The sequence below is a fragment of the Nerophis ophidion genome, linkage group LG08 (assembly GCF_033978795.1).
Source record: "Nerophis ophidion isolate RoL-2023_Sa linkage group LG08, RoL_Noph_v1.0, whole genome shotgun sequence".
Classification (NCBI taxonomy): Eukaryota; Metazoa; Chordata; class Actinopteri; order Syngnathiformes; family Syngnathidae; genus Nerophis; species Nerophis ophidion.
The window spans coordinates 66823228-66843668 of record NC_084618.1 but is presented as its reverse complement, the minus strand read 5'-3'; the positions used below and the strand labels follow the sequence as shown (position 1 = coordinate 66843668).

Genomic DNA, 20441 nt, shown 5'->3' with positions numbered 1-20441 from the left:
CCTACCTACTGTTCGCAAATTTTTTCCAGGCTCTCGTGTTTCATATAAAATGATACTATGGAGCCAGATCTGCCCTTTAGGTCAGTTTTGCCATTAATGCCTACACAAGCAAAGAACCACCAGGCAAAAACAATATATGTTACCAGCAATTGCCGTAGGCAACCTCCTGATGCTTATTTGATCTATTCCACAAAATGGCAACATCTACAAGTACATTTGAAGTATCATGAGTGGTCGGTCTACAACAATTTTATCTTTATCTTTTTCTGAGAAACTCAGGCTTGTTACAATTGTTAGTGTTACTATCATTATTATTATTAAATATGACTGTTTTTTTGCAACGGACACATCAGCGGCATTAATGCTGGCTCAGCAGTTTATTCCTTGTCGCTATTTGAGCATTGGTGCTGTTGTTGCTGTGTTGAGCAATATACGTGTTATTAAATGAGCATGTACGTCAGACAGAGCTATGTGTTGTCCACTTTCTCATGCACTCCAAAGCATTATCAAATGTATATAATGAATATTCCAATTCATAGATTTGGCAAATAGACCTCCCTATAATCAGAGCATTAATGATATTTCTGGTTTTAAAACCCCACAGAGTTTGAACATGAAAAGCATTGTGTGTGTGCTTTTGTGTGGGTGTGTGTGGAGTGGGCGTGGTCAAGGCAGATGAAGCCTTGGAGCAGAGAGCTAGTGTCACAAGAGCCGAGTGCGCACGAGAACATAACATCCAATGGGCCCAACTTTGCTACTACTTCCCCCCCCGAGAGAGGATCTTGTCCACTGAGAGCGTGTGCCGACACTTTGATTCCACCAAGCTTCTTCCACTAGGGAAGACACAAGCATGGTTGCTGAGTTGATTCGGAATCTGTGAGAGTCTCATCCGGTTGAGTTGCTCCTTTTTTGGGGGGGGGAGATGGCAAGGATTTACGGGATGAATATTGTGTTTCTACTGTATGGACTGGTGAGTATAGTTTGTAACCTACTGTACTGATAACAGGAATATTACAACCTACTGTACTAATAACATGTGGGTGTTGTTTGGGGCCTTTTTTTTGGAAAACAGCCCTTTAAAGGGCCTGGAACTGCACCTGCACATGACAGCTGTGTGTGCATGTGTACACTCAGTGGACACACTATTAGGTACATCTGTCTAACCAGAACAACCTTAATAATGCAGCAATTTGTTTAATCTTGTGGTTTGCAGCGATTACGTTGTGCAGCTTTGTAGTCATATTCTACCTAAAAGTTAATTTCAGCACATCTGTAATTCAACCCCGCCTCTACGTTGCGTTACATGTGACCCCAATGTTAACAGATGTTGCCACATGTTTAAGACTTGAGGGTATAAGGCTAGGGATCGTGAAAACGCTACATATTGTCCAACGGTCCCTAATTTATTTACTGACAGTCCCTCCGAGGCAGACCCAGCAAGGACATAAATATTTGTGCGGTGTGTCACATGTGACAGGTTTGTCAGGACTGCAGAGTACACAGGGAGTTTATGGAGGGTTTCCAACATGACATCTGCTATGCATCTTTCTAATGACTACAGGCATTCCATATTGTAAAAATAAAAAATAAATACACATACATACATATATATATATATATATATATATATATATATGTAGGTGTGGGAAAAATCACAAGGCTACTTCATCTCTAGAGAACTGTTTCATGAGGGGTTCCCTCAATCATCTCCTGATGATGATCTCCTCATGAAACAGTTCTGTAGAGATGAAGTAGTCTTGTGATTTTTCCCACACCTACATATTGCGCTCTACCACGGTATCGAGCACTATTCTCTGGATAATCCAATCAAGATATATATATATATATATATATATATATATATAAATAAACTATTCTTCTCCCCATTATCTAAAACAAGACCTTTGGGAATTGATGAATTACGTAATGAGAGTTTCTGCCTATACAAAAAGTCACAAGTTTCAGTAGCATGCAACAAAACCACTACAACTTTTTCAAGTTTTCTTGTAATCGAACCTTTTTTTTTTCCGGTATATTAGATGGAATTTTTACCTGACAAGTTTCGACTGTCATCTGCAGTCTTCTTCAGAAGGGTCACCTGACCACTTTGACGCGTTGCCTATCAGCTGTTCTTAAAGGCGTGGCCAATTAGGCAGACCTGTCAAGTCTACCTGATTGCCCCGCCCCCAACCATTAAACAGGTAGAATTTAACAGGTCTGCCTGTTCGGCCACGCCTAAAAGAACAGCTAATAGGCAACACGTCACAGTGGTCAGGTGACCCTTCTGAAGAAGACTGCAGACAACCGTCGAAATATGTCAGGTAAAGATTCCTAATCTAATATACCGAAAAAATGGTCTGATGAGAAGAAAATAAAAAAAAAAGTATATGAATAAGAAGACTTAGTGAACCTTTTTGAACAACCACTACAACCCTGGTCCCACCCTGGCGATCCACTCTCGAACTAAGAGTGGCTGCAATTTGTTGGTCGTGTTGGTCACTTTTGTGTCTAGCGCATGCCCAAATTGATGGTACGAGTTGGGGGAAAGTCACTGAAGACTGCAGGACAATCCAAAACAGCGGTTGTGGTCTCTTAGAAACAGACCGAGGAAATTATCACTGGTTGGTAAATATCTCCACTTTGTAAATGATGACAGACATTATTTTCCAGTGGTGAACATATACCTCTTTATCGAAAAATCCTACTGTATAGGTCAAGGGTGTCCAAAGTGCGGCCCGGGGGCCATTTGAGGCCCGCAGCTAATCGTTTACCGGCCCGCCACACATTCTGCAAAAACTAAAAAAAAAACATTTTAAAAAAGTGGAATGAGGTGAAATCTAATGAGAAAAAGTGGTAATGTTGACACAAAGCTGCCATGCAGGCAGTTTTTTTGTTCCTGTCTTTATTTTCTTTTTTTTTCTATTGCTTAAAAAAAAAAAAAAAAAAAGAAACATCTATGTTATAATGAATTATTACTTAAAAATGATCACTTTAAAATGTTTTATGTGGAAAAAATATTGCATATGTTGTGTGGTTGCCATATAAAAACATCAAAGTTTTGACAAAAAGCAGAAAATTAAAAAAATAATAGTTCAAACTTAAAATCGACAGATATGTCGGAAGTTGATCTTGAAATTTAAGTGTTAAAAGTAAAAAAAAAAAACTAATAAAAATGTATCGCTTTATGAGTGGGGAACCTTTCGGATCTCAAATATATTTAGTAGGATTTTATTTAACTTTTCACTGTGATTACTCAAAAATATAAAATAATTAAAATCAATGGTGTCCTGCATTATTGATCTTTGAGGGCTTTAATTTCTAAATAAAGGAACTCTCCTGAAGTAGTCAATAAAGTACTAGCTATCTATCTATCTAAATACTGCATATTTCAGTTTTACTATAAAAAACAAAGTTGTCTTTGACAGAAAAAGCATAAAACCTTATTTGTTTTACTTTATATCAACCTCAAATTGATATAGAGATTGACTGTAAGCATTAAATAAAAAATATTACTAATAATTTGACTTATTTTTTAACATTTTAGTGACTGAGACCCTCTATGCTCCCCAGGAGCCCTAAGGATAAAAAAAAAGATCCATATATTTTGTTATGGTTTGAAAATGAAAAATATCAAAATGGCCCCAACATGCTTAAATTTTTCCGTGTGTGGCCCTCTGTGGAATAAGTTTGGACACCCCTGGTATAGGTGCATCATTCAAAATTCTTCCAATCTTCTCCACATTGTTGTTGGATGGAATTCTACTTATCAACTAAGAGCTGGGCTTCACGGTGGCAGAGGGGTTAGTGCGTCTGCCTCACAATACGAAGGTCCTGCAGTCTTGGGTTCAAATCCAGGCTCGGGATCTTTCTGTGTGGAGTTTGCATGTTCTCCCCGTGAATGCGTGGGTTCCCTCCGGGTACTCCGGCTTCCTCCCACTTCCAAAGACATGCACCTGGGGATAGGTTGATCGGCAACACTAAATTGGCCCTAGTGTGTGAATGTGAGTGTGAATGTTGTCTGTCTATCTGTGTTGGCCCTGCGATGAGGTGGCGACTTGTCCAGGGTGTACCCTGCCTTCCGCCCGATTGTAGCTGACATAGGCGCCAGCGCCCCCCGCGACCCCGAAAGGGAATAAGCGGTAGAAAATGGATGGATGGATGGAACTAAGAGCTGTTGCAAGTAAGTGTTGGTGTTGCCCGAACTGATCGCGCAAGCTGGGTTGAAGTCACTAAAGACAGCAGACAGGCCACATTGTTCCATCTACTCCTAAAATCTGGAGGCAATCTTTTTATAAACACAACTCTCTAGGGCGCAAACATTGTGACTTTGAAAGATGGGGTCCAGATCGTGTAGACCGAGAACAGTATCAACATCTTGATATTGCTCTCTTTTAAGATGGTCTTCAATGACTGTGTTTTTTCCAGGGATGTAGATGCACCCCCCAATCCCCCCCCCCCCCCCCCCCCGCAACATTGCACTTTCACTATTCTGTTGGTGCGGCAATCAGCATTCTCTGAGCTGTTTTTTACTGAAAGTCTGCAAATAAATGTAACTAATTATGAAGGAAATATAATTTTAGATTTTATACTAATTTGCTTTATCACTTATAACACAAAGCTAGTATGTCAATGTTTCCATCAGCCGGCTTAGCATATATCGACCTAAATGTATTGCACAAATCGGCCCCTGTGTACTTGACGTTTTCTGGATGCGGCCGTCAGAATTGGAACTCATTACCGAACGCATGTTAACGACTCGGGACCTCACACAACCCCACAGCAGGGTGTGACTACTGTAGGTTTCTGACAGCTTTGTTCCCCCAAAAGAATGCTTTGTAAAGTTGTCAATAAGTTGTTTTTTTCACTCTTCCTCATCAGACGATTGGCAAACAGCATTTATACTTTTCCAAACAGAAAATTATTCTTTTATTTCTTATATTTTTATGTTTCTATGCTGAGTACATGTCTGGATTTAAATCAGCTCCAGGTTATAAGGAAAGGCTGCTCGTGGCGGACCTCTAATGGTTTAACAAGCGCTGACAGCCCGGGTCCAGAGGTTAAGTGCCTCCAACTGCAGCATTAGTGGGATTGGTCTGGAGCGCCGCTGCGAGTCCAGATGCCGTTTTGATGTGGCCATGTCATCAACTCCGTTGGGGAGGTAAAAGTTGAACCCCGCGAGAAACAGCGATATGAGTTGCGCTATTTTGTGCAGGACAGAAGCCGGGCCGGTCCTTCATCGAGTCGGTTTGGATCCACTTAAGTAGTGACAAGTTTAGAGGTTGGGAAACTTGGCGTCCATTTAAAAAAACGCCACTCAAATATTGGGGGATAGGTTTGTATACACGTGAGGCATTTTGTCGGTCGGTCGGTGTCTCCATGCCGCGTCGTCTTCAAGCTGTAAACACATTCTACACCTCTAATTAATCATTTCCCTACAGAAAAGAGCAGGAATGGGCTGGGAAAGCATGAACAGAAAAGGCCTTCCCCTCTGTACACACATATTACCCGTCAGCTGACTCATAGGTGCCTGGGGGGGGACACGTTGGCGCTCTGTCAACTTGTTATCAGCAACATTCCACACACACCTGAACCCTGGCGGAGGATTTATGAGGAGGGCACACTCCTTCACGCCATTGCGCTTCCCTCACTTACGGAAGATGGTAGGCGAATGCCGAACACACTTTGCTTTTTTTTACGAGGGGTATATGAAAGACTGCCAGCTGGTGTGTCTAACAAGGTCAAAACATTAAGAACAGCTTCAATACAATACAGTAATCTAATCCCTCGTTTATCGCTGTTAATTTGTTCCGGACGTGACCGAGATGAATAATTGTTTTCAAAGTTATAAATCAAATATGTTCATAGCTCGACCACAAAAATGATTTACTACCTTCGAAATAAATGTTTTAACATTATGCTAAATTGGCCCCAGTGTGTGAATGTGAGTGTTGTATATCTGTGTTGGCCCTGTGATGAGATGGCGACTTGTTCAGGGTGTACACCGCCTACCGCCCGAATGCAGCTGAGATAGGCTCCAGCGTCCCCTCCGTAACCACAAAAGGGATAAGCGGGAGAAAATGAATGGATGGATGATGATAATAACACCCACCCAGCTCTGTGAAAATGAAAAAAACAAATACATTCGGTGAGAAAAGATGAAGAACCAAATTTCCAGGCAGTCATAGGCCATCTAAAAAGATTTGGCGGGCCAGATCTGATCAGATTCTTTGTGTTGCTCGTGCGATTATTTTTCTGATGAGTAAGTCACACGGTGGCCCCAAGGTTAGACCCGATAAATTGGATGGACTTGAAATTTCCCACACAGCTCAATGCACTCTGCATTGTAACTTTTGGTTGTTGAGGCAAAATTGGCGATAAATTTGGTACACAACTTTTGGGGGCGGTCCTACAAGTACATCAGTGTAAAATTTGAGCAAGACTGGTTGGAAAACATGGCCGAAAACATGAACCAAAACATTTTCGGCAGTAACCATGCATTTGTCTATTGCATGTAAAACTGTTTTTTAGGATATCCGTGTTACACATATGCAGGCATGTTTACCTGAAGCAGTGGTCCTCAAACTCTTTTTTGAAAAAAAGAGAAATTTTGTCTTTTTTTTCCTCTTAGATTCTGTCCAAACAATATTGTTGCAAAAACATATCTTTAAAAATTACATCTTAAAAAAATAATTAAAAAATCACATTTATCATAATGTATAGCATTGGTTGTCAAAGTGTTGTCCCCGTGTACCACCTCAGGAAACACTTGGCTCTCCAAGTATCACCATATGGAGCAAGATCAAAATTAAGTAGCGTAGTAGGCCTAAGTATTCATCAAAAACATGGCAGAGATTTTATTTAACAAGTATATGTTGCCCGGCAAATCGTTATCAAGCACAGGACACAAAACTACTTGTGGGGTTCTTTATTCTGAAAGGTAAATATTGGTAGTTGAACCCTATATGAATGAAATAACTAAGGTTACAAAGGAGGTGTTTCCTTTAAACCAGGGGTCGGCCACCTTTACCACTCAAAGAGCCATTTTGACACGTTTCACAAAATAAAGAAAACAATGGGAGCCACAAAACTCTTTTGAAATTTAAAATGAAATAACACTGCATACAGTTTTTTTGACTTTGTGCTATGTATAAACCAGGGGTCTTGGACATGCGGCCCGCACCTTGATATGAAAATTTAATGATAGTGGGGCCTGCGAGATTTATATGAATGCCGCTTGACAGAATCACACTTGCCAACCCTCCCGAACATTCCGACAGACTATCCATTGTCACATAAACTATACTCGCAAATGTTTGCAGGATTTCCCTCGTTTTACAATAATAGGGAATCCTATGAAGGCGCTGCCCTGGCGCCCTCTACAACACGTTCAATCAGCTCGCCAGCCCAGTCACATGTCGTATGAGGCTTCTGCAGACACACGCCAACGATTGCAAGCCATACTTGTTTAACAGCCATTCAGGTCACACTGAGGGTGGCCGTTTAAACAACTTTAACACTGTTACTAATATGCATCCCGACTCTTCCGGGCTACATTATACACCCCCACTAGCACCAAATCCCCCTACACCCTCCGTGCGTCGGTTGAGATGGGCGGGGTTGGGGGGGGGCTCAGCGTTTGGTGCTAGCGGGCGTGTATAATAGTAGGGATGCATGGGATTCTGGGTATTTGTTCTCTTGTGTTTATGTTGTGTTACAGTGCCGATGATCTCCCGAAATGTGTTTGTCATTCTTTTTTGGTGTGGGTTCACAGTGTGGCGCATATTAGTAAGAGTGTTAAAGTTGTTTATATCACAACCCTCGGTGTAACCTGTATGGCTGTTGAATAAGTATGTGTTGCAGTCACTCTCGTGTGTTAACAGAGGCTGAATATAAAATGTGACCAGTCGGCACGCAGATCGCGTGGTGTAAAAGCGGGCGCAACGACATGTTGTAAAGGAGGTTAAAGGCATTGCCATCACTGCATACCCTCAATAATGAAGTCCAGGCAAAAATTGGAGAATGTTATCCCTGGGTGATTTCTGAGAGAGGCACTAAAACCCGGAAACCTCCCGGAATAATCTTTGAGGTCGGCAATTTAGCAGGTGAGCCTCATCAGATTGATCAAAGAGCCGCATGCAGCTTTGAAGCCGCGGGTTGCCGACCCCTGCTTTAAACAAAACACCCAAAGTTCTGAAACTATCCGAAGTAAATTATATTTAACTTTGGTATGACACAACCAAATAAAATAACTACAGGGGCTTTTTCCCTATTACATACAAGAACACGTTATTAGTACCTTGTTACATACAATTAAATACGAATTTACAATGAACACATGCTAATGAGATGTTACCTTGTTTGTGAGAAATCTCGTGAATGGCCTTTGAAGTAGCAACAAAACTACACAAAGGTTTCCACAAGAAAATAGTGAATATTTAACCTTTGGAGCTAACACAATTCCAACCTATGTCACTAACTGTTACAATAACTGCTTTTCTAGCAAGATAGGTGAAAGAATCGCCACTATTTGTTCTTTCCTAAAAGTAACCAAATGATTCCTCAAATCGAAAAGCCACACATACGAAACTAATACCGCTCCCTTTTCCCTACAGAACATTTGGTATGCTGCATAACACCTATTTATCTTATGTATTATGAATATTTACCTCCCAAAGCTCAAACCCACAACTTCATATTTCTTGGCTCTCATCCAATTCTGGCTTCTTCACAGTCGTACCCCTTATGCAAAGTTGCAAATACGCCACAGTTGCCACACTGACCCCTAGCGGAGTCCTCTTGGAACTACATTGTAAAAATCACTTTTTTTCCCACCTGGCCACATAAACATATCCATCCATCCATTTTCTACCGCTTATCCCCTTTGGAGTCGCAAGGGGCGCTGGTGCCTATCTCAGCTACAATCGGGTGAAAGACGGTGTACACCCTGGACAAGTCGCCACCTCATCGCAGGGCCAACACAGATAGACAGACAACATTCACAGTCACATTCACACACTAGGGCCAATTTAGTGTTGCCAATCACCTATCCCCGGGTGTATACATATATATATATATATATATATATATATATATATATATATATATATCCATCCATCCATCCATCCATCATCTTCCGCTTATCCGAGGTCGGGTCGCGGGGGCAGCAGCCTAAGCAGGGAAGCCCAGACTTCCCTATCTCCAGCCACTTCGTCTAGCTCTTCCCGGGGGATTCCGAGGCGTTCCCAGGCCAGCCGGGAGACATAGTCTTTCCAACGTGTCCTGGGTCTTCCCCGTGGCCTCCTACCAGCTGGACGTGCCCTAAACACCTCCCTAGGGAGGCGTTCGGGTGGCATCCTGACCAGATGCCCGAACCACCTCATCTGGCTCCTCTCGATGTGGAGGAGCAGCGGCTTTACGTTGAGCTCCTCCCGGATGGCAGAGCTTCTCACCCTATCTCTAAAGGAGAGCCCCGAAAAAGGCGGAGGAAACTCATTTCGGCCGCTTGTACCCGTGATCTTATCCTTTCGGTCATGAACCAAAGCTCATGACCATAGGTGAGGATGGGAACGTAGATCGACCGGTAAATTGAGAGCTTTGCCTTCCGGCTCAGCTCCTTCTTCACCACAACGGATCGATACAACGTCCGCATTACTGAAGACGCCGCACCGATTCGCCTGTCGATCTCACGATCCACTCTTCCCCCACTCGTGAAAAAGACTACTAGGTACTTGAACTCCTCCACTTGGGGCAGGGTCTCCTCCCCAACCCGGAGATGGCACTCCACCCTTTTCCGGGCGAGAACCATGGACTCGGACTTGGAGGTGCTGATTCTCATTCCGGTCGCTTCACACTCGGCTGCGAACCGATTCAGTGAGAGCTGAAGATCCCGGCCAGATGAAGCCATCAGGACTACATCATCTGCTTTTTGCAGATGATGTAGTCCTGATATATGTATGTATATATATATATATATATATATATATATATATATATATATATATATATATATATATATATATATATATATGTGTATGTATGTATGTATGTATGTATGAATATATATACATATATACATATACATATATATATACTTACATACATATATACATATATACATACATACATATATATACATACATACATATATATACATACATACATATATATATACATACATATATATACATACATACATATATATACATACATACATGTATATACATACATACATATATATATACATACATACATACATACATATATATATATATATATATATATATATATATATATATATATATATACATACATATATATATATATATATATACATATATATATATATATATATATATATACATATAAATATATAGTATTTTTGGCCACTTTAAGAATACTCACATTTTGAACGGTAACACTGTGTTTTAAGATAGTAAAATTGAACACTGTACATTAACCACCAGATGGAGCCCGCGTACCGCTCTTGGTACACGTACCACAGTTTGAGAATCTCTGGCCTGAAGCTTTTGACCACAACCCTTAGGAGAAGCCAAAAATGTCCTTTACTGTTTAGCCAATGTTTTTTTTTTATTTTTAAACATATATTTTGTTGTGCAATGCACCTAATGTTGTGTCCCTTCAGCATAAAGTACATCCTTCCCTAACCCCCACCCCCCACCACACACACGGACGCACAAACACACACACAATAACAACTAATCACTCGTCATTTGGCCTCACAAGCCCGATGGTTGTTGCATCTTTTTTCAAGGTGGGCCCTGGAGAACAAGTTGTGCTGGGGAGAAGTGCTTTTGGATAAAGTGGGAGGGGCCTCGTGTCAAAACAAACACACCCACACACACGTACTGACAGTTGAAGAATGCATTCGTGTGTCAAAGACACAAACATCCTCCACTTAATTTGTGTTCCAGAAATTTGTCAAATATTTGTTACTGATTTGATTAATTAGGTCAAGTGCAGTGCAGCAATTCACTGTAACTAATAGAGGCGCCGCTGAGTCACAAGTATGTAGCCTTGGGTTCAGATTTTCAGTTTTTACATCATTTATAGTGGTAAAAAAAATACAAAAACATTATTCTTTGTAATGTTCTGTCATATAAATGTAATAAAAATAATTTTAAGAATAACAGTAAATCTATTCATTTCTGTGGTTCGAGGACTGTAGTTTTATTTTTCATTTAAAAAATCAAATTAAATATGAAAACTAACAAAAAAAAACCAACAGAAGAAGTTGAAAAAAGTTAAAATGTTGATACTTATAAGGATTATAATAGATGACAAAATCAAAGATATTACAAGACCAAAAATCACTTCATATTATTTTCTGCTCGCTAGTGTTACCATATGTGAGTTCCATCCATCCATTTCCTACCGCTTATTCCCTTTGGGGTCACGGGGGCGCTGGAGCATATATTATTGTGTACAAATATGGGGAAACAACTACAAATGTGCGCTTCATTCACTCACGGTGTTACAAAAAAGATCAGTTAGAATAATATATAATGTTGGATATAGAGATTTATTTATTGAATCACAAATATTGTAATTCAACGATTTAGTGCATTTGCAAACAGCTAAAATTATGTACAAAGCAAACTATAACCTGCTAGCCAAGAATGTACAACAATTATTTTTAACGAAAGAGGAGGAACATAAACTTTGAGAAAAATCTAATTTAAAACATTTGTATGCTTGTACAACAGTTAAAACCTTTATCATATCTGTATGTGGAATTAAATTATGGAACGGATTAAACATAGAAATCAAACAAGGCACTAATATGATTCACTTTAAGAGTCTGTTCAAACGGAGTGTTTACAAAGTACACAGAACAATAATTATGATGAACATCTTCAACCCTTTTCATTTCTTTATTTTTTATTTTTAGCTAAAGGTTATGTATGTATTTAATAATTATTTACTTACTATGGTATATTATTAGGGACCGATGTCCCTTTGGGACAGAGGACCCTATTAAATTTCTAAGGTTTTATTATTATTCTTTATTATTATACCGCCGCTTCTTTGAGCTGTAATTTGACCCCCTTAACATGCTTCAACCCTCACCAAATTTGACACACACATCAGAACTGGCAAAAATTGCAATATAATCAAAAAACCAAACCCCAAAAGCCAAAATTGCGCCAAAACTGTCTCTAACTTCCAGTAGGAATGTCGTAGAAACATGAAACGAAAACCACTAGGTAGGTCTCAGTTAGACCTATATTTCTTACAATGACATCTCCCGGCTAAAATCAACAAGAAGTTTGCTATTCACACTTCAATACAACAGTTGACTAAAAAATTTCGCTTTTTTTCAAACATTACCTCCTCTGAGGCCGTTTGTCGTTTCGGCTTCAAATAAACACAGACGAGAGATTGAACCCTTCTGATTAAAAGTTGATGAAAGAGTTTGAATTACTACCCCGGTTTGGATTTCATGAGCCCGCAAAAAACCGGTGCGCTAGTGCTGGAGCACTGCTGCTGTCACAAAATGGCGGCTTCCTGCTCAGACAAAACTGCTTCCAACTCACTGTAGGACTGTCATACATACATGAAACAAAAGCCTCAATATAGGTCTCACTGAGACATATATTTCATACACTGACCACCCGCAACTAAAATCAACAGGAAGTTTGCTATTCCCACTTCAATACAACAGCTGCATTCCTTTCACAATACATTGAAGTCTCAAAATGGCGGCACCAAGGCGTCCTTATAAAATGCCCAATCCACTTTACAACTGTTATTACTATGAGACTGATGTATAACACATGTGTATACAACTTTTTCTCTGTGTAATAATCCATCCATCCATCTTCTACCGCTTATTCGGGTCGGGTCGTTGGAGCAGCAGCCAAAGCGGTCCCGTCCATCGCTGCTTGCAGCTTTATTTATTTATTTATTACTTATTCATTGTTCTGTTACAGACAAGGAAATGGGATAAAATTGCTACGGAATGAAAAAGGGTAGGATCAAATAAGCTCCGCTTCTTCCTACTCCTTTTCGGATGTGCTGTAATAAAACGACTGGATATATGTGACGCATTACATTGTATTGTATGCATGTTCGACATAAACTGAAACTGAACTGAACAAGAGTTCCTGAAATTATATTTAAAACATGTGTTCTTATCAAGAGAAGACTGGGAGCAGAAAATAAAAACAATATTCCTTATTGTTGTTTTAAATTTTGGATGTGCTAGTTCCCACCTTTTTTCACATTGGAACTTTTTCAAATGAAGCAATGTCTATTTATGGTTTAAAAAAAAAAGAAATAACCTGACTCCAGGGATGTAAAGCTATCTTAGTGTTTAACAACATAAAAAAATAGAAAAGTAGATAAAGACCTAAGAAAAACATTGTGTGTCACTCAACTCTTTCCCATCCCAGGATCATGCATAAGATAACAAGGATAAAGTACAATACTCCACACAAATGAAGTACACATTCAATAAGCTCACACATACCGTACCTCTTCGCCACTTTGTCCAACATGTGACTGACTGATGCCTCTGATGATTGACAGGTGGTGGCCTCGGCCAAAGAGGAGGAGTGTTTGTCGGGGAAGTACACGACTGACGGAAAGTGCTGCAAGCAGTGTCCGCCGGGCGAGGGTGTCGTCCAACCGTGTGGAGCCAAGCAGACTAAGTGTTCGCCCTGCCTGGATAGTAAGAAACACGCATATTAAACACACACGCGACAAATCAGGAACATTATCAGCTTTCACAACTCAACCTTTTCGAAAAGGAGCAGAATGAAGCAGACCTTATTTAATCCCACCATTTCTTCATGTCTCAGTGATTGTTTGTTTACTAACTGTGTTAGTGACACCAAATGGGAGAGAAATACTATATAACAACTAAGGTTGTCAAATCTGATAAATTAACTCATGTGATTAATCACAAAAATGTCATTAATCATGTTTATACGCACAATAATCACACAATTGTTTTGGAAAATGCATGCGTCAGTGCAATACATTTTTCTCCAAAATAAAACCAGAGAAAACTTTAGATTAAACTTTTAGCAAATTTTGAGCAAATAAATGACGTGCATACAGCTAACAGTTTTAAAAATATTCCTGAATGAAATTTGATTTTGTGTCATAATGATGGGGTCTTTTTTTAAGTTAATTCAAATTATGCAAGCAAGTAATAACCGGTGATTAATCGTGATTAATCCATAATCAAATGTGTGATTATCCATCCATCCGTCCATCCATCTTCTTCCGATGGGTGATTAATCTGATTTAAAAAATGAATAGAATTGTATTTACGATGGAACAGGGGTTAGTGCATGTGCCTCACAATACGAATGTCCTGAGTAGTCCTGAGTTCAATCCCGGGCTCGGGATCCTTCTGTGTGGAGTTTGCATGTTCTCCCCGTGGCTGCGTGGGTTCCCTCCGGGTACTCCGGCTTCCTCCCACCTCCAAAGACCTGCACCTGGGGATAGGTTGATTGGCAACACTAAATTGGCCCTAGTGTGTGAATGTGAGTGTGAATGTTGTCTGTCTATCTGTGTTGGCCCTGCGATGAGGTGGCGACTTGTCCAGGGTGTACCCGCCTTCCACCCGAATGCAGCTGAGATAGGCTCCAGCACCCCCCGCGACCTCAAAAGGGACAAGCGGTAGGAAATGGATGGATGGATGGATATTTTTAATACATTTGCAAGCATTTCTAATAAAAAAAACTTCTTCACATTGTCATTGTGGGGTATTGTGTGAAGAATTTTGAGGACAAAAATAAATTTCTTGCTTTTTGGAATAAGGCTGTAACATAACAAAATGTGGCGAAAGTGAAGCACTGTGAATACTTTCCGGAAAGACTGTATTAAAAGAATAAACCGCAGGGATGTGAATCTTACAACAACTCATGATTCAAACCAATTGTTGCCGTATTTATTTGGAATGAAAATGATAATAAAAGCTTCCAAAACAGTTTACAAGTTACAAAAGCTCCTCTTGGCTGCTGATGTGTGAAAAATCAAAACATTCTGTATTCTTTTTTTTAGAATCTGTTTTTAAAAAGATGTCCCTTTCGCTTACCCACTGCGCATACACATATATAAAAAAATAATGAAAAAATGTAATAGATTTTTCCAAATTATGTTGGAATAAACAACAATCGCATTTTGCATGTGAATCAATTTTTTTCAGTACCCCAAATAAACAGCGTGAAATATCCCCCTGGATTTGGCAGCGTGTTTAGTAAGTCAGCTGCTAATCAGAGAGTTGCTTGGGGATGACTGCCCTCCTCGTGGTCTCTGACCATGTAGGGAGTGAACCACGACCGGGCAGAAGGCAGACCTTTAACGAGCAGTGGGAGAAGATCCATTCACTCCAAGTGTTGTAGAAAAACATACAATGGAGGAGCTTCAGAGCATCAGATAAGCGAGATGGTGCGAAAGGATGCAGTAAAAATGGTTGATGAGCTCCAAAAAGGGTAAATGTACAACCAAGATTATTTATATGTGAGCGCTGCAGTTCAAGAGGACAGACTGAGACCATTGAGGCCAGGTTTTGGTTCAGAGCCAGCAGGGCCAAAAACATTCCCAGGGTCTTCCAGGCCATGCCAGGAAGAACTTATAAACCTCTCTGGGTCACAGATAAGGAGACCCGAAACCCCAAAGTCATCCACATTTTAGGTCATGAGAGAAGTCATAGAGCGGAGGAGATAATTTATTGAGGAGGGCCAACATCTTGATTTATTATTTCCTTATTTATTTAAACCTCCTTTCCTTTCAGAAAAGAAAAGTCACTTTCTCCACACACACACACGCACGCACGCACGCACGCACGCACGCGCACGCACGCGCACGCGCACGCACACACACACACACACACACACACACACACACACACACACACACACACACACACACACACACACACACACACACACACACACACACACACACACACACGCACACACACACACACACACACAGAGATAAATTATATATATATATATTTATATATATATATATATATGAGGGGACGGCGTGGCGCAGTGGGAGAGTGGCCGTGCGCAACCCAAGGGTCCCTTGTTCAAATCCCACCTAGTACCAACCTCGTCACGTCTGTTGTGTCCTGAGCAAGACACTTCACCCTTGCTCCTGATGGGTGCTGGTTGGCGCCTTGCATGGCAGCTCCCTCCATCAGTGTGTGAATGTGTGTGTGAATGGGTAAATGTGGAAGTAATGTCAAAGCGCTTTGAGTACCTTGAAGGTAGAAAAGCGCTATACAAGTACTACCCATTTATCATTTATATTAGGGGTGTGGGAAAAAATCGATTCGAATACGAATCGAATCCCTTACGTTGTGCGATTCAGAATCTATTCTCATTTTTAAAAAATTGATTTTTTATATTTTTCCGATTTTTTTTAATTATTATTTTTTTTAATCAATCCAACGAACCACTAAACAGCAATACCATAAAAATGCAATCCAATTCCAAAACCAAACCTGACCCAGCAACACTCAGAACTGCAATAAACAGAGCAATTGAGAGGAGACACAAACACGACACAGAACAAACCAAAAGTAGTGAAACAAAAATTAATATTATCAACAACAGTATCAATATTAGTTATAATTTCAGCATAGCAGTGATTAAAAATCCCTCATTGAAATTATCATTAGACATTTATAAAAATAAAAAAAAAGTGTCACAGTGGCTTACAATTGCATCACATCTCATAAGTTTGACAACACAATGTAAAAAAAAATTTACTACTCTGCTAGCATGTCAGCAGACTGGGGTAGATCCTGCTGAAATCCTATGTATTAAATGAATACAGAATCCTTTTGAATCGGAAAAATATAGCTTTTGAATCGAGAATCGAATCGAAAAAAATCGATATATTATCGAATCGTGACCCCAAGGATCGATATTGAAACGAATCGTGGGACACCCAAAGATTTAGAGCCCTAATATATATATATATATATATATATATATATATATATATACACATATACATACATATATATATATATACATACACATATACATACATATATATACATACATACATATATACACATATATATACATATACACATATATATATACACACACGTACATATATATATATACATACATACATACATATATATATATGAATTTTAATTGAATTTTTAAAAAAATATCTCAAAAAGTGGTCACTTTTGTTAATGCTAACATTATTTATAGTATTTTAAGCCACTGGATGATGCCTAGTTGAATACATTTTAGTAGTCTTCAGCCATTTCTTGTAAGTCACAGGGTGTGGCTGCGTATCATAATCATCACATGCTGCAGTTGGATCGCTTGTTAAAAGACAAGACAATTATGGAAAATGCCTAACGGGTCTGATATATCGTCCTATTTTTCTGTGTAAGTGCATGAGGTTGAAAATAATTACCATCCCTGAAATCAAAAGGCTTGTAGCTTCCTGTTATTGCTCAACAGCCCAATCGGGGACTTAAAGTCTCACAGTTTAGCTGCCCAGACATGACTCAAAAAGTAACACCCAGTCAAGGCAGGCTTGGTGTACATTAGTCCATACAGTAAAGTGCAATCTGGGCCGCCGCACATTATAAAAGTACAGTTCAACAAGAAAACTAAAACATAAACAGAAAAACAATTGCCACAGTAGAGGACATAGAGGCGGATGTAAACAGCCTTTGGCTAGCAAAAGTGCAAAGTAGAATCCAGACCCTGGAGACCCTTTTCCATGGTTAAAAGTTCCTGTCTTTGAAAACTTGATAAATACAAGAAGGATAAGGTGAAAGCTGTGTGCCACCATTGTTCAGTAAAGACGAAGCTGAAACGATTAATGCTGCAAATAAACTAATAATTCACAGCTTTAAAACTCTTACTCTCTTACATCCTAAAAAGTGTGCCTCGGAGGCCTTTTTTTTTTTTTTTAACCCAAAGCTTGTTTTTCTTTTATTGTGCCATGGTTTGTCCTAAAAATACAATTAGTTATTATTAAAATTAGATATTACACACATTTTCTTTGTTACCTATAACACAAAGCCTATAATGTATGGAGCTAAATTAGGGCCAAAAGGTTTGTATTTGAAAATATTTACTTTGAATCTGATAAATCAAGTTGTGACGATGAATTTAAAAAATAATAATAAAAAGATAGAAAACAAAAATGCGTTGTGGATTTAAAAATAATAAAATGTGTACAATTTTTTTCAGGGTGAATTGAATCATGATTCACTGTGGTAATTCTTTTTAATAAATTATGTATTTCTTTTTTCATATACGAGCTTCGTTTTGTTTTGTTTTTTAAATATTTTTTTCAGGTTCAAATCTTTCTTTTGCAGGTTCAAATCTTTTTTTTCCATATTCAGATTTTTGGCGCATATTTAGCGTGGGAGTGAGGCACAATCACTTTCGTTTCCATGCACTAAATTAGTCTGATTTCTTTAATAGTCCAGTTTTTTGCATTTTCACACCAATATGTGAAGTCCAAGGGTCCATGCACTTTCTCTAATGCGACTATTGGGCACACGCCATCTACCTCCCGGGGCGCTTATTTTATTTTAGCGCGGTTAAATGAATACCTTGTCCGGTTGACCCATGATGTCACACTAGCCAGCTGCAGATCCTTACAACTTGTTTCAACTGATGTCTGCTATAATATTTGGCACATATTACAATATTTCGTCTCTAATGGCAGATGTTAAATAGCAGACAGCATCAAGAAATTACCTGGGATTGTGCAAAGAACACTACGCTACTACAAAGAATGTATAGGGGCGGATGCAGGTCTGCGGCAAAGAAAGATCGGCGAGGGTTTTTTCGAAGTAATTTTTGTACAGAGAATAATCATAACACAACTTTTGAATGTTCTGAGTTCATTCATGAGGCTCTGTGGATTGATAGAAGGAGTCTTCAATGACAATTTGTACCCTGGTTGATATCGTTCCAGATGAAGGTTGCAATGTTTTGAACTATCTTGGCAGTTGTGTGGAGTACACGGTTATTGTTAATCAATTGGGAGTGCACAAATCCAACATAAAGAGGTTTGTGTACGCTTTATTATCTGCCTTTAATATTGTAGCGTTGGACAGGGTGGTTATGATCTTTAGTTGAAGATGTCAAGAAATGCTGAAACTGCATGATTAAAGTCACTTTTAATGATCATGTTAATTTCGAACTCGCCCACGTACTATTGAATGAAGTGCATAGTTAGTCAAAAGCCATACATGTCCCACTAAGGGTGGCCGTATAAACAACGGCAACACTGTCATAAACATGTGCCATATAGTGAAACCACACTAAACAACAATGACAAACACATTTCGTGCGAATATTTGCATCGCAACACTACATAAACACAACAAAACAAATTCCCAGAATTCCCTGCAGCACCAACGCTTCCTGGACGCTACAATAAGCCTGCTTTATTATCTTGGGGGGGCCTCTATACCGCGGATGTCGTGACTTGTGCAGCCTTTTGAGACAGATGTGATTCAGGGCTATATAAATAAACATTGATTGATGGCCCTCAAGATGAGGTGGCGAGTTGTCCAGGGTGTACGCTGCCTTCCGCCCGATCGTAGCTGAGATGGGCACCAGCTCCCCTTGCGATTTCAAAGGGAATAAGCGGTAGGAAATGGATGGATGGATGATTGATTGATTGAATGATTGATTGATTGATGTCGTGTCGTCCGGAACAAAGAGGAAAACAACCATCCGGACTGTTACAGGTGCAAAGTTCAAAATCCATCATCTGTGATGGTATGGAGGTGTATTAGTGCCCAAGGCATTGGTAACTTACACATCTGTGAAGGCACCATTAATGCTGAAAGGTACATAAATATTTTGGAGCAACATATGCTGCCATCCAAGCAACATTATCATGGACGCCCTTGCTTATTTCAGCAAGACAATGCCAAGCCACGTGTTACAACAGCGTGGCTTTATAGTAAAAGAATGCGGGTACAAGTCTGGCCTGCCTGTAGTCCAGACCTGTCTTCCATTAAAAATGTGCGGCACAATATGAAGCCTAAAATATGACAAAGGAGACCCTAGACTGTTACAAATTAAGCTGTACATCAAGCAAAAATGGGAAAGAAGTCCACCTGAAAAGTTTCAAAAATTGGTCTCCTCAGTTCCCAAAATTTTACTGAGTGTTGTTAAAAGGAAAGGCCATGTAACACAATTATTATTTACAAAAGAAATTAAGTTTATCTGTTTGAACATTAAATATCTTGTCTTTGCAGTCTATTCAATTGAAAATAAGGATTTGCAAATCATTGTATTCTGTTTTTATTTACGAATTACACAACATGGTAACTTCACTGTTTTTGGGTTTTGTAGAAGTTTCTAAAAATGTGGCCCCTACAACAATTTAGCCAAACAGCCCTACTTTAGGATAAGGCTAAGCCAGAAAAGGACAATCTGTAGCCCCACCCC

The 20441-nt window shown here is 39.5% G+C and overlaps 1 protein-coding gene across 1 annotated transcript in view; it reads left to right on the top strand.

The window, feature by feature from the left end:
• Positions 1–694: 694 nt before the first annotated feature.
• ngfrb (nerve growth factor receptor b) overlaps positions 695–20441 on the top strand; it is a 59550-nt gene continuing 39803 nt past the window's right edge. Inside the window, exons 1-2 of the mRNA XM_061909505.1 lie at positions 695–970; positions 13549–13690. Of these exons, the coding sequence (XP_061765489.1) occupies positions 923–970; positions 13549–13690 (190 nt within the window). The 5' untranslated portion in view covers positions 695–922. The remainder of the gene's footprint in view (positions 971–13548; positions 13691–20441) is intronic.